The following is a 16,186-nucleotide window of genomic DNA, read 5'->3' on the forward strand; positions in this document are numbered from 1 at the left end:
GAGCCTGAGCCTGAACCTCCAAAATAGATTTTTCCCCTCTCCCCACCACCAAACCATGCCCTCTGAATCTCCGACCCCCGACCTCACCATGCTCTGTATTGGCTGGGTACAAGTTGGTGGTGTCTGGGCCTTGTGTGTGCCTTCCTTCCATATGTGTCCAAAATCTGCCTACTGCCTATTCGTCTGCCATAGTCTGGAGGCTTACCGTCCATTTTCTTTGACCTTTTATGTGGGCTGCTTTTTTGATTTCCCGCTCCTCGTAGGAGCTGGGCTTTATTTGATGATGGGCCTTACATTTCTTTGGCCCATTCCTTGGTTTTCTTCATTTCCTGCCATATTGTTCTGTTATTCCTGCTGTAATGATTTAATCCTGCTGGGCCTCTTTAGGCCAGCTGTTTACTCTTTCTCCCAGTGGCTTGGTATGGCCACTGGTTTTTTCTTACTTATGAGCTCCTATGTCCATTTTGTCTTTCCCTTGGACATCTTTGGCCCGTTTGCTTTCTTTGGGCTTTCTTGGCACTTTTACTAATTCTACATTCCCATGAGTTTTTACTAACTTCATTGAGCTTCCCTGACCCAATAACCTTATTCTCATCCTTGGGGTTCATGGGTCTGCCATAAACCCCTTACTTTCTTAGTTTGCATTACTTTGGGCCTATAGCCGCCCTTTCTCATTTTTCTATATCATACACTGCCTATGAGATGCTATTTCTCTTTTTCCGGGTTTCTTTAAGCCCGCTTGCCTCTTCAAGGCCCATTTGTTTATTTCTTAGGCCTGTAATCCATTATTCCTGTCCCTTGGGCCTAATGGTTTTGTTGTATGCTTGTCAATTCTTTGCTGCCCTTGTTATTGGGCTTTCCTTTTTTCTAACTGGATTCTCACAAATGGCCCTCAACAAACGTCAAACCCACCAAAGGTGTAAAAACTTAAAATAAAATTAAAAAATAAATTCATGATTAGGTGGATCGGGTTATACTCGAGACCAACCTAAAACTTGAAAATGCCTGAGAGCAAGACCTGAACCCAAACCGAACGTCCACCTGACTTGTCCAAAGCCTTTTTGGTCGGTCGGATTAGGCAGGTCTCTACTCACCCCTATGACCTGTTGCACAAGGATAGTTTTGTTCGAAAGACTAGTCACTTTTGTATTTCCATTTTCTCTCCCTATTTCTCCTCAATTTGGTGAGATTGTATTCTAGTGGGCCCGAAGAGAAAACCCGTGTCACCACCAATTTTTCCTTCTCTCTCTCTCTCTCTCTCCAATAAAAGACGGTCTTTGGGTTTGGAATAGGAATGGTAAATTTCCCCCGCCCCGCTTGACCCGTTTCGCCCCATGCGGGTTTTCCTCGCCCCACAAAGGTGGTGGGGTGAGACTTTAGCCCCACACCACGGGGCGGGACAAGGATGGGTTTAGACTTTTTAGACCCAACCTACCCCACCCTGTCCCGCATTGATAAGGGTTAAATTATAAATTTTTCATACCTTAAAACTCTACTATTTAAACAAACATATCATCAGCTTATTTTATTCTACCCAACAAGGTTTTCTGCTTTTTTTTTTTTTCCCCTCTAGTAAGGTTGAAAATAAGGTACTAATTTTAACATTTTTATTTTTTTGTCTTTAGTATAAACAAATTTATATACTATTGAATTATTGATTTTGTATTATAAGATTTTTGTTTTTGTTGTGATATTGTGTTGTTAAACACTTTTATAATATTATTCAATTTTTGCTAAAAATTAGTTTGATTTGATAGGATAAATTTATTTATAATTTCAAGTATATTTTTTATTAACGAAATATGTTTTATTAAAAACAATTGTAATAGTTGTGGGTAAATTAACAAAAAGTAGAGTTTCAAGGAGTGAGGTGGGGTTTCGCGGGGCCCCAAGGGGTGGGGGTGGGGATGGGGCAAGAAAATTTTCCACGTCATACGGGACGGGACGGGAATGGGGTAAAACAAAACCATGCGGGGTAGAGGCGAAGACCCTATCCTTCAGACCTGCCCCGCCTTATTGCCATCCCTAGTTTGGAACAGTATTCAACAGCTATAGGAAAAACAAAAATGGAAAGAGATAATTCGCGGAACCGAAAGCTAGTTTTTTTTTTTTTATTATTATTATTTTTTTTTTTTTTGGGTTCTCAGTTTGGCATTGTGTTATGCGTATCATACAAACTAATTCGTGTTGGCATCGGAGATCTTTCCGAATTTTAGGACTAAAGAGTGTTCTATATAAGGATGTATAGTACACAACTTGTCAACTACACAAATATTGCGAAACAAAAAATTATCAATTAGCTCCTTTTTTTTTTTTCATAGCGATAATGTTGAACAAGCTTCCAGACTCTATTGTTCATCACATTCTTTTCTTTCTCCACATAAAAGACCATTCACGACTCAGCTGCGTATCACGAAGATGCAGAGACTTATGCATATCCACTCCATATGTGGCTTTGAGCAACATGAATCACACTATAACTGAACTATCTCGTCGATTTCGCTTCAACAACTTTGTCGATAGGTTCATGTCTCGCCGCAATTGGCATGGCACTAAGTTACACACCTTTGTTCTCCATTGGTGTTTCGAACTACCCCTTACAGACGAGGCATACAGAGTCAACACATGGTTGTCCCATACAGTGAATTCAGGCGTACAAAGAATTCAACTTGAACTCTCTGGAACTGAACGCTTTCCCTTGCCACAATTTATTCTTAGTTGTAAATCCATGAGTTTTCTCTCGGTCAAGACCAACAACAGCATTCTCAAATTACCCTCTACATCATCAGCTGGCCGTGACATCAATACTACTCTACAGATTTTAGTTTTAGATCATCTTCAAATCGAAGACGACTTTTTTGGAGAATGGCTTTCACAATTCAAGTCCCTCAAGAAATTGATTACAAGAATAAGCAGAATAAAGAGAATATCCTTAGTTGGTTGTGGTATTGATACTTCGCTCCAAACATTAGTTTTAGATTCTGTTCAAATTGAAGAAGAGGACTACTTTGGAGAATGGCTTTCACATTTCAAGTCCCTCAAGGAATTGAATCTTACAAGAATAAGAGGAATAAAGAGTATGAGTATACACAACTCGTCCATTGATGTGTTAGCAATTAAATATTGTGATGACCTTGTGGATATTAGTATCTTTGCAGAGAAACTCCGAAAACTTCATATAATTTGGCATCCTCATAATAAATCTTCTAGCGTTGGATCATTGAAAATTTTGGCTCCTAATCTTGAAGATTTTCGTTGGGGTGGACATGTCGTGGATTACTATTGCATAGAGGATTTCTCAAGTAAGTTGAATCTCATGATTGCTCTCAGGTTATCTGATCAATTATACGAATCTTCATCCAAGTACTATTTGCATAAGATTCTTTGTAGCATGCAAAGGGCCAAAGTCCTATCACTACGGGATGAGTTTGTTGAGGTAAATATATTATACTCCCCTCCTTTTCCGAACCACATTCATTCTTTTCTCTTTTACCTTCCATCAATGTTAATTTCTTCCAGTATTAAGAAATTGAAATTTTAAAAATTACTAGATGTGTTATGGTGCAAACTTAGTACTTACAAGGATTTTAATGCTAAGAATTGACACTAAAGTGTTTAGAATTTGAATTTACATTATCTTTGAGACAACATTTATATGAAAGTGAAAAATAAAGTGAGATTGTTTTAAATAATCACATAAATACTTATTTCATAGGTTTTTTTTTTTAAGTAAATAATAATACTTATTAGAACACACACGAAAATGGTAATATTAGCGTTTTAAACCGGGTTTATAATATATTACATAATCAGAGTACAACTACAAAAGGGTTTAACCTTTGTAGTTGTAAACTGAGATTATAAACAGCGGATACTAAACATACACAACCAATATGGAATAAACATCATTTTTTTTTTTTTAGTAAACAGTAATATTTATTAGAACACACCCGAAAATAATAATATTAGTGTTTTAAACCAAGGTTATAATACATTATATAATCAGAATACAACTACAAAAGGGCCTAATCAAAGGTTAGACCATTTTGTAGTTATAGACTAGAGTTATAATATTTCATAGGTTAGTAACTAATATTTTGGCCTTTAGTTTTTTTCTAATGGAAAAATAACCTAGAACATTGCTAAACATTATATATTCTCTCTTTTAATGACAATTGAGAATTGAATTTAAGCCTCGTATTAATAATTCTAAGAGAGATAAGATATACAAAAATTAGTATTTACTCTCTAAGAGGTGAGAGTTAGGACTTAGGATTCTCATCAAACTTCATGAGAATTTGGATGCTCATCGAAATTATATAATTTTCAAAAATTTCATTAAATGAACCACCAAACTTTTCACAAATTTCAAGGATTGACCAATACCATTCTATATTTTTGTCTTAAGAAAATACTTAAAAGTTTAAATATTTATTTTTCCTCAAAATTAACTTTGTTTCTCCTTCAAACTATAACATGTTTATTTTTTCCTGAATATAAGATGTTTTATTTGCTTAAGAGAAATTTATTTTTGTGCATGTTAAGAGAGAAGAGAATAAATAAAAAAATGATTTTAGTAGTAGCAAGAATAGTGTCTTGTTGGTTGTGGTAAGTTCAAATTGAATGTTGAAATTTTTTTTTTTTTTTTTTTAGTTTGTTGAGACTAATGCGTGAGTTGTTTGTGGGTTTTTAGCTACATTTTTAACCTTAGATAAATTTGTTGAAACTTAAATGTGAATGCTTTAAGGTATGCCATTTAGTAAATTTTTATTTGCTTTGGACATATTTATTTTTGATTTAAGAATTGGCTTATAATTTTGCAGGTTTTGTTTAAGTATGGTTGCTTGCCATATTCATTTGATAATTTAGAGTATTTGACTATAGTACGAATGTCTTCCTTTGAAGACAAGATTCCAGCAGTATCCTCCCTTCTTAGAGAAACAAGAAGTCTAAAGTGGCTTTTCTTATTAAACGACACGAAGGTAAGTGAAAATGTATTATGCTTTCTCAAACTATTTAATAATTCTCCGTCTTCACAATCTAAAAATAATAATAATAATAATTCTCTGTCTTTTAACTCAAATCAATTTCACTTTTTTTCATGATTCTCAAAAATAAATAATAATAATAACAAAAACACTCTTTTTAACATTGTAATTTTAGTGATATTTCTATCGTTATCAAGGCCGGTTTAATGTTATAGGCAAATGAGGTGGTCACCTAAGGCTTCCAAAATTTTAACCAATAAAATTATTTTTTTAATTGTAATAAAATTAATTCAGCCCAAATATTAACTAATAAATAAAATAATATTTTTTTTACTAAATGAAAAGAAAAAAAAATGAGAAATGCTACGTCCATATTTATTACTTAGAAAGAAGTGTAGCATTAATTTTTCTATGACCTGTCAAAATAAAATAATTACAATACTAATTTTGTTCCCCTTTTTTTTTTTTTTTTTCTTTAAAGCAGGTGCCTTCAAAGAAGCTCTCATTTAAATTGGAATATTGGGAATCTCAAGACCTCATGTTTATTAATCAACTGAAAGGTATAGTTATGGAGCTTTCCAATCGGGGGAGTGATGTAGAACTAATGAAATATTTACTCAAGAACACAAAAGAATTGGAAAGGGCGATCATCATATATTCACAAACAGTGCCAACAAATCTCATTATTGAGTTAAGAAAGTACAAGACACCTCCCACAGAATTGGTTTGTTATCACAAATCATCAAAACTTGCACGTCAAATACGCAACAGACATTTTGACATTTAGGATTGTTGGTATTGAATATTTCAGGCAGGGAAAATTTTGTGACTCTTTTTTTCTTTTTCTCTCGTTGAGTGTACTTCATGTTTCTATTTAAAATAATAATAAAAAACTGTGACTCATTATATATTTTCTATTGAATATTTCCTTTTTTTTTCTTTTTCTTTTTTTATGTAATAGCTAGCTTTTATTTGTTTGGATTTGACTGACGGCAAAGTAGATATCTAAGATCTTGAATTAAGATAAAATCATATTGCTCAATTTAATTTTTAAATCGACAAAAATTGATTCATTCATTATGATGCATTTGATAGGATTCTTCCAACACAAAAAATACTTAAATTTAATATATAAAAAATGAAAATAGAAGAGTATACACTCTATTTATTAGCCTTCAAACTTAGGTTTGGGGATGTAGACTCAAGTTCCTTTTTCTTATAATTTTTAATTTTTAGATTGTAATAAGGTCAAAAAGCCTTATCATTTTAAATTTCTTAAATTGTATTTAGAACCAAATCCTTGCATCATTTTAATTGAGTTGATGTACTATTTGTAATTTAATAAAATTTTGCGACTTTTTTTCTCTTAAAATAAATTAAATGAAGACTGCATCACAAATCTCTTATTCTATGAGGGACTATGACTCAGTATGTCCATACTCCATAGTTTAGCTGCCATTATGAAACTCACTACCAAAACATGCTAAAAATCTCAGTGCCCTCGAATTGTGGTTCTAGTTTTGCCAACTCCCTTTAGTATGGACAAATGAATCCTTGTAGGACACCAATCTTGAAGTTGTGATTTTCGTTGTTCCCTTTTTGATCTTAGTACTACATTTGAGGTGATCGGTGATCCTCCTCCTTGAGTCGTTCATGGTTGCTCTTGTTCAAAACAAGATGAGACAACTTTGAATATACGCCCCCCAAGTTTTGATGCTGACGAGAAAGACAGAAAAACATTCTTGATAAAAATAAAAAATTGACACTTTCCGCGTTGAACATAAAAGTTTGTTGATATGAGCGTATGGCAATAAAGGTTAATCGTGTTAAAAAAATTTTGAGATAGAGAAATTTAAATGACAGGAAAATGATTGTTTAATCAATCACTATTGAGTATTGCTATCTAAATTAAAGTCAACTTAGTGATTGATCGTCAATTTTAAACCTCACTATATGAGACTCTCGCTTCTCTTATGTTCTTGGATCATCTTATGTTAGGAACTCTCGCTTCTCTATAGTAAGGAAAATCTGGATCTCTCTCTATAGTCTATACTATAGTAAGAAAATTTGGAAAGAGGTTTCGACTCTTTTCATTAGATCTGGAAACTAAGCTTGCCCCTAGGTTCTTGAATCATCCTGTGTTAGGAACTCCTGGTTCTCTATGGTAAGTAAAATCTGGATCATTATAGCAAGGAAAAATTCGGTAAGAGGCTTTGAAGATGGCATAATTGAAGGGAGATTTGAACCCTTGTTCCCTTAATAAATGAGAGTTGACCATACCACTACATAGCTCTTGAATTTCAGGATGCAATTCAATTGGCAGAAGAATTAGTCACTTATAAAAATTTAGCAGCAAGCTTGGACGCAGATGCAGTGGAGGCATCCATGATCCATGAACACAGTTTGAGTTTTCTCTGCGTGCTTAAACTTCAGGGACCAGTCTTGAGCCAACTTATCTGCCTGAGGATTTTGTCATATCAAATTATGGAAGAACTGATTGTCATTGTCATTGGTATTGGTAATATTAAAAACCTGTGACCAAGCATACCTTACATTCTGATTTATATCTAACTCTCTTAGTTAAAATTTTACAATAATTGAAAGGCACAAGCGTTTCACATTTCATCCATATTCATCAAATACATACGAAATTCAAACATCCAATCTAAAGGAAACATAAAATAAAAAATACAAACTACTATTTAACTTTTGCTCTTATTTACGAGGTACAAATTCTTCAGCCTCATGCATAATCATTCAAAGCTTGTGCATCTATCACTGATGTCTGAAGACTCTGAACCACACACACGGTCTAATATCAAAACGGTGATCTTTGTACAGATTACTGCTATACACAATCATATACAACCAACTCCTTATTATATCAGCAACCACATTAATGATTTACTGTTCAGAAGCCTTACCTCTTGGTGAAAGTATCTATCTCCCAGCATAACCTGATCACTCGTACATTATATGGAATATTGGATGGACAAATTATATCACGCATAAACCTCACAATATGATCTTATCTCATTTATCTCTATGCTTATCATAGCTTATCAGATGGACAGAGAGATCATAACAAACATTCACCTTCCTGTACATGAATGCTGTTATGCTTATGTAACTGTACATTTCATCAAAGGATTAATAATTAGCTTTAAGTCATGGTAACTAATTCAGTTGTTCCATAATATGTACAAAACTACCTCCACTGAAATTCCCAACGTCAATTCCTTAAGCATCTTGCACTAGTTTGATTTGCTTGTAATCTCTTCGAAGCTGCTGAACTATCGTGCAAACTTATAGGAGTTTCCCAAAAATTCTTAACCGCTATGAAGGTTATAGTCTTGACCGACGATTGCATTTAATACCATTGAAAGGAGAACGTCTTCGAGCAGAAGCAAATGGCTGCCCATTTACAGTGCCTCCAAATTTAATATCCCAACCTTCCACATTCTTGGGAACACAAACATCAAAGAGAATTTGGCCAAGTACACTGTGTGCATTGATGCTTGGGGGGTTAGGCAAATAAATTGCTCTCTCTTTTTGTTCATCTTGTAAAGAAGAATCTCTATCATTGTGATACTCTGCTGAACTAGGCAAGAAGAAGTGGTCACTTGGCCCTAGTGCTACTCTTCTTAGGCTCTGGTTTGAGTCAACTGCCACTTTCTGGAGGTCCCAGATTAACTCAGATATCTCATCATGCATACCTTCTGTGCCGGTTCTTTCTCCCAGTATTCGAATTCTTTGGGAAAAAACTGAAACTGCCTTGTCAAGCAAGTTAGTCACAGCACCCCTATATTGGATTGGATAATGATTGTAATGGCCTGAAGTAATATAAGAATCACTTAGTTCAGTTCTAATGAGCCACAATGATTGGATAAATTTTTTTATAAGAATGGAGAGATTGAAAAGGATGTGAATCATAGGAAAAGAGCATGGTGGATGAAGTGGAAAAATGTATTAGGAGCATTATGTGATCTTAGAAAACCTATTAAGTTAAAGAGAAGGTCTTATAAGATTGCCATATGATGCCCTCCTCTGCCTCCCCCTTCCACTCACTTAGCCTACAACCCCTTTGTGTGTGATTATTTAGATACAGGTATGTTCATTGAACCCAAGGAGACTCAGCCAATCGGATTTAATCAGTTTCGATGGCATGCATATGGTAATGGTCGTTAAAATCGGGATCCTATGCAGGATTGGTGAAATTTTTAGTGGATTTTATCAGGGATCATAAGATTTTACTTTCCATAAAGATATAAGTTCAAAATTCACCATTATTTATGATGTATGTTAAATCATTGTTGGGAAAAAATATATAATATAGACATAATGAATTTAAGGGTGTGCTAGGGTCAGGTTTGGGGTACATTTCAACCCAACCAGACATCCTAAGGTTGAGAAATTCCCAACCCATAATTCCATGACAGATCTGAAAACCACCCAACCTAAGCCACAGGGGTCGGGTTGGGTCATACGGTTGAAGCAATTTTGTCAAGCCCGTAAAAATAAATATCAATTCCTTTATTTCACCTTCATTTTCTCAACAAAAATCAGTTCAAAAATAAAACGTGACACTAAACAGGCACACACATCCCTAGCCATGCCATCGCTAAAATACACTATAAAAACTAGAAACAAATATAAAATTAAAATCAAACAAGCATACACTTCCATAACCATCAATAAAATCCAACATGAACATATTAACAATTAAACTAACACAACACCTACCTCCAAAAGGACCAAAACCCTGAAAAAACATCACTAACAAATACACCCAAATTTAGAGAAAAATCATTGATAAGAAAACCATTCAACCATAATATCCATTCATCAAAAATTTCATATTTGCAACCCCAAAACCCTCACCCAAACCCTGAAAAATCACCATAAACCCTCAATCAATGGCCAGTCGACCCATCCATCCTCGCACACAAAAAAGTCAATCAACCCAAACAAACACAAGCTGAGACAAGACAAAGAAGCATTACTGTGATGTTAACGGAGGTCAAAAGACTGAAATTATTCAGAACAAACTTCTGGCAGCTAAAAAGAGTGAGGATTTCAAGCAGAGAGAGAGAGAGAGAGAGAGATGAGAAGTGGGATAGAGAGAAGAGAAGGGGTTGTAGGCTAAGTGAGTGGAAGGGGGAGGCAAAGGAGGGTGTCGGGGATGTGTGATGAGAATGAGAATGAAAAAGGAAATTAGAGTAGGCCCTTAGCAGATTAGGCAAGGTGTTAGTGTAGGAGAAAGAGAACTAATAAAAATATACATAAAAATACATTTTCTAGCTCGACTAGAGTTGAGTTACTTGAGTTTAAAAGTTCATCAATTTTTACCTGACTCAACCCAACCCAACCCAAAGTTCAAAAGAAAAATATAATAAAATAACACCCAACCCACCAATTCACAAAAAGCAAGCCCAAGGGATCAGGTCAAGTTCATTGCATTGCATTGGTGGGTTAAATGCACACCCTTGCATAAATTACTGAAAGTCAATAATTTATTTATAAATCACCAAAACATGAGCGCAAGAACAATATTTCCAAACTTCCAAGTTCCAACACCACAATATTTCTATCTACACACTATAATGAATTGTTATTTTCATCCCAAAGTTTAATTTTTGTCAGTTTAGTCCTTGAACTCTTAACATTTCTATCAAATTGGTCATTTTCGTCCATTATCATCTTGAAAATTGCCATTAAGTCCAGTAAAATGATGTTGCATCACATGTGAATATTACCAGTTTCATAAAAGAAAATGGACGGAAGGACCAACTTGATAGGATTGTTAAAGTTTGGGACTAAAATGACAATGACCATTCACCTAAACTTAAAAGGTGTAATTGGATTTTAGCCTAAAAATAATACAAGATAGCTTTTAGTTCAAAACTTCAGATTCCAAAGTAAGCCCCATATATATATATATATATATATATATCACTCATATTTAATGAATCAATACCAAACCTAGTCACACATAGAATGAGTGAGTGAGAGAGAGATACTCGTGTACTCTTAGTCTCCTATTTTTCAAGTTGTCATCCAAAGAAAGCACGAGCAAAGTATTGGAGAAAGAAAGTAGAGAGAGAGTTGGTGGGCAGTGTTTACAAGTTGTTATCTAAGGTGTTGGTGAATAGGCTAAGGGTGGTGTTAGACTGTTTGATCTCGGAGACCCAAAATTCCTTTGTTGGTGGAAGACAAATTTTGGACTCAGTGTTAATTGCTAATGAGTGCCTAGAAAGTAGATTGAAGTGTCATTCCCCGCATGTAGTTTGTAAGTTGGATATTGAAAAAGCTTATGATCATGTTAATTGGGATGCCCTGCTTTATTTGTTAAACAGGATGGGCTTTGGGTTGAAGTGGAGGGAGTGGATTAAGGCTTGCATTTCTACTGTTCATTTCTCAGTTCTTGTGAATGGATCTCCGGCAGGCTTTTTTGGAAGCTCTCGTGGGTTGAGACAAGGAGATCCTTTGTCCCCTCTTCTTTTCCTCTTGGTTATGGAAGTTTTATCTCGGATCCTTAAGAAAACTAAGGATAGTGGTCTGCTTCATGGCTTTCATGTGGGACCAGTGAACTCTATTGGGGTTCGCATATCACATCTGCTTTTTGCAGACGATACTATTTTGTTCTGTGATGCATCTAGAGATCAGCTGTTGGTTATTAGACTGTCGTGCTTCCAAGCATTTATTGGTTTAAAGGTAAATGCGGGGAAGAGTGAGATTGTCCTGATGGGGGAGGTTGGTAATATTGATGATTTGGCTAGTATTCTCAGTTGTAGGGTGGGTAGCCTGCCCATGAAATATTTGGGCATGCCTTTGGGCACCCCCCTTCAAGACTGCATCCATTTGGAACCCCATTTTGGAGAAAATGGAGAAGAAGCTATCTGGTTGGAAGCGTCTATATTTGTCTAAGGGTGGTAGACTTACCCTCTTGAAGAGTACCCTCTCTAGTCTTCCCACGTACTATCTTTCCTTATTTACCATCCCTGTAGCAGTGGCTGACAGATTGGAGTGTATTTAGAGGAAATTTTTGTGGGGATCTTCGGAGGAGTGTTTTAAACATTCTTTGGTGGCTTGGGAGAAGGTGTGTTCACCTCTTGAGATGGGTGGTTTGGGGGTTAGGAAGTTAGGTCACTTCAACCAAGCTCTATTAGGGAAATGGTTATGGAGGTTTGGCCAAGAAGGATCTAGTCTTTGGCGGAGGGTTATTGCCACCAAATATGGCGAGGGCCAAGGGGGGTGGACTACTAAAGATTGAAGAAGGGCACATGGGTGTGGCCTTTGGCGTGGTAGTAATATTGGTTGGTAGAGGTTCATGAGAGGGAATTTGAGGCTACCTTCTCTTTCCTAGAACTCATTCAGGCTTGGATCCCTAGAGGTATTGGGTGTGATAGACCTCATTGGTGCCTAAATGGGAATGGTAAGTTTGATACTCGGTCCTTCTATCATAAGATTAGGGGTACATCTCCTTCTTGCTTCCCATGGAAGGGGATTTGGAAAGTCAAGGTGCCTAAGAGGGTGGCATTCTTCTTGTGGACCGCAACCCATGGTCGGATTCTTACCTTGGATAATTTGATGCACCGGAACCTCCCTTTGGCAAATAGGTGCTGTACGTGCTGCTGTTCTGCGGAATCTGTGGACCATCTTCTCATTCACTGTTCTGTAGCTTATTCTTTGTGAGTGCAAATGTTACAAGCTTTTGGGATTCAAAGGGTCATGCCAGGTTCTGTGGCGAGTTTGGTGTCTTGTTGGAGTAATTGGTTGGGGAAATCTGCTTGGGACGTATGGAATATGGTTCCTGGTTGTGTGATGTAGGTTGTTTGGTTGGAAAGAAACCGGCGCTCTTTTGAGGATTTGGAGAGAACGCTTGTTCAGTTACAAGCGCTCTATCAAAACACTCTTTTTGAATGGGCTAAGTGCTGGGGATCTTCAAACTGTTCTTCTACTTTGGAGTTCTTTTCTACCCTTAGAAGTACCCCTTAAGTTTCTTTTCTTTTTCTTTTTTTGTTGCTTTATTTCGCTGTTTTTTTGTGTTCACCATCATGAACACCTGTAATGGCTATTTTGCGTTTTTTTCATGTTGAATATAAGTCTCATTACTTATCAAAAAAAATAAAGAAACATAGAGAAGCATAATGAGATTACTAATTTAATCATTATTCAAAATGAATAATTGTGTTAAATGGTAAATGAAAATAGTATTCCTAGATTTTTTTTTTTTTTAAATGGATATTGAAAAATATTCTTCTCCTTCGCTAAATATATATATATATATATATATTACTTGCTCAATTACCAGGTCTAACCATATTATTAATCTAACTATTCTTTTTTTGCCATCTAAAAAACGAAAAAAAAAAAAAAAAAAAAAAAAAAAAAAAAAAAAAAGCCACAATTGGAGACAAACTAGTTTATGCACCAAGACCAAGGTGTCCTTAACTCGAGTAAGAAAACCCCAGCCCACTAATAGAGTATCTAACAGCCAAACAGGAAAGCAGTCAGCAGATTCAATTTCTTTTTGTGATAGCTTTCAAAAGCCTGTTCCGTTCTAAAGTTCTGTCTAAAAGTGAAACCACCAAGCTTCAAGTGGCGAGAAACCTCTTGTCAAGAGACCAACCCTCCGGCAGGCACGTCATGATCAAGATTTAAGAGCGCCAACCTGCAGGAGGCCTTCAACACCACCATCTCTGTTAACCCCCCACATCATCTCTCTTTTGGGTTTGATTTTTTTTGGAAATTGTAAGTTTAGTATGTGTGAATGTTTTTGTTAGGCCTTTGAGAAGGAGGATATTTATATTTTGGGCTGAAAAAAAAGGGTATTGATTTGGGCTTGTGGTTCAATCACCCAAGATAGGCTGATCCCATGATCTGGCCTACAATTCTACTTCAATTCCACTATATAAATGATTCTATGGCAATCTAGATTGCAATTCTAACAAACTTGAATACGGTTTTCTAAGAACCAAAACATTTGCATGAGTTATGGAGGTAGCTTACTAATGTTAATATTCTAAAACTACAGCATGTTGAGGTAATAACAAACAAAGATCGGGTCTGAGACAAACCTATATGAGGGGAACCATTCAGTTTCACAAGCTTAACATCCCCCCCAAGATCTTGTAAGCGTTGAGCGAAATTGCAAATAATTTGGTACGGTGCAAGCTCGTCCTTCTCTGAGCATATGATGAGAAAAGGTGCACCAAAGTTCTACAAAACAAGAGAAAGAAACGTTAGACTAACCAAAGGAAATGAGGTAAAGACAATTTTAATGGCTGAAAGTCAAGATAATAACTTACAACGGAGGAGTACAAAGCCTGCCAATACTCAACACGTTGGGATTCAAACCTTGTAAGATATAGTGCATCCAGACCAGAAGCAATGCCTTTTGCCACCCAAGAAACAAGTTTTGATGATCCAGGCATTTTTAGGATGGAGGGGTGTAAAGCAAATCGTGCACCCAAATCGCTTGTAAAATCTAGTGGACTAGAATCATATATGTGTCCAGAAACACAATTTCTGACCAACTGATAGTGGCCCTTCAACAACAGAAAGGGGAAAGAAAATAAAAATAAAAGAAGAGAGAATTTAGTGAATGAAATAATAACAATCTAATTAAGTAAACTTTGTCAACAAATAACGCAACACATGGCCCTAAAATTTTAACCATTACAAAGAAAAAATTCATACCGCATACATCTGACCCTCACATGTTCCATTAATAACCTGCACAGTGAATGGTAAATCATTTTTGTTTGGCAGTAAAAGAAGAAATTCATTGATAAAAGAAACAGGGGGAGGGCACATTTGAAATAAAAGTAATAAACAAGTTAACATCATTGGAGATTCATATATATATATATATATAGCCAAAGCTGAGCAAAAAATCCAATTAGAATCCAAATTGGATTTCAATTGGAGTTTAATTTGGTGCCATGTGTCCATCTAAACTTTTAATTTCTGTGTCAAGTGAGTTAATTTAATGAAAAATACGAGGAGTCCGATAAACCATAAGAAACTCAATCTTATATCTAAAATTAGAAGAAGAGAGAGTTTGAAAGATTATGCCATCCAATGCCATTTGTTTTTCTAAAATAATACTATGAACCGTCATTATTTATTAGGTAGAAACTTATACAAATGGTGAGTGTGTGTTTTAAATTGTACCTATGCACAGGGTTCTAAACTAGTATAATCTGTAAGGAAAGCTTGGGTTACAGTTCTTTGCCCCCACAATACAAAATTTGATGTCTATGATTTCACAAAGTTTACCTGAAAAAGCTTGTACATGCAAGCTTTAGGACCACCAGAAAAGGCTACAAACACTACTGGGCATGGCTTAATCCTTAGCTCCTGCACATCCAAAACCAAAGAAGCAATTTCGTATGCGCCACCAAATGTAAGCAAAATTGAAAACTATTAAAATTTCCCAAATCCTCAATAAATTACAGAATGGATCAGATTAAAGCTCGGCCACGTTTCATCAAAATTTGAAAGTGTGGCAAAACGTTTTTAACTAAACTGACCTCAACAAGCTCATTGAGAACAACAAACGCTAATGACATAGCTCTCTCAGGATAGAATCTGCATATATAATTAACCATTAACGAAAACAATAACACATTCCTGATCAAAATCGCAGAGAATAGCTTGAATTGAAACTCATTGAAGCCATGAAAATGAAGGAACATACGCATTGAGAAAATCGGCATGGCAAACGAGGGAATTCCATCGGAGAGAGGCGTACAAATCGACGTAGGTCCTCAAATGGCGGTCCTGGATCGAAGCCCAAGCGAAGATCACAGCGATTCCTCTGGATTCAGATTTCTCCTTCCTTCCCCAATAGATATCACCACCACCAACACCGCCGCCACCACCGCCGCCGCCACCGCCGCCGCTCCACATATTTCCAAGAATGGAGATTTATTGAAGAGGCTTGGTTCTGGTGGGGAATTTCAAAAAGTTTGGGAAATTAGGGTTTGGGAAATTGAGGGAGTGTGGTTGAATTGAATGGTTGGTTTGAGCCACTCGTGTCGCGTGGTGAGGTGAGAGAGAGTGTGAAAGATTTTGCTTTTGATAGTTAGGGTGGTGGTAGCTATAGATCGCTGTGTAGGAGAATCGTAAAAAAGAGTTTTGGGGGTGCCACGTCAGATTCTACGTACCTCGAACATCTTCGAATTGGGATA

At 36.1% G+C, this 16,186-nt stretch overlaps 1 protein-coding gene across 1 annotated transcript; it reads right to left on the minus strand.

The window, feature by feature from the left end:
• Positions 1 to 7,585: 7,585 nt before the first annotated feature.
• Positions 7,586 to 16,186, minus strand: LOC126707646 (uncharacterized). The gene is made up of 7 exons (XM_050407401.1): positions 15,694 to 16,186; positions 15,527 to 15,584; positions 15,273 to 15,353; positions 14,691 to 14,726; positions 14,300 to 14,539; positions 14,069 to 14,210; positions 7,586 to 8,821 (listed from the first exon to the last, which is right to left on the minus strand). Exons 1-7 carry the CDS (start codon positions 15,903 to 15,905, stop codon positions 8,334 to 8,336), a joined length of 1,257 nt encoding a protein of 418 aa, XP_050263358.1. The 5' UTR covers positions 15,906 to 16,186; the 3' UTR covers positions 7,586 to 8,333.

The sequence above is a fragment of the Quercus robur genome, chromosome 11, assembly GCF_932294415.1.
Source record: "Quercus robur chromosome 11, dhQueRobu3.1, whole genome shotgun sequence".
NCBI classification, from domain to species: domain Eukaryota; kingdom Viridiplantae; phylum Streptophyta; class Magnoliopsida; order Fagales; family Fagaceae; genus Quercus; species Quercus robur.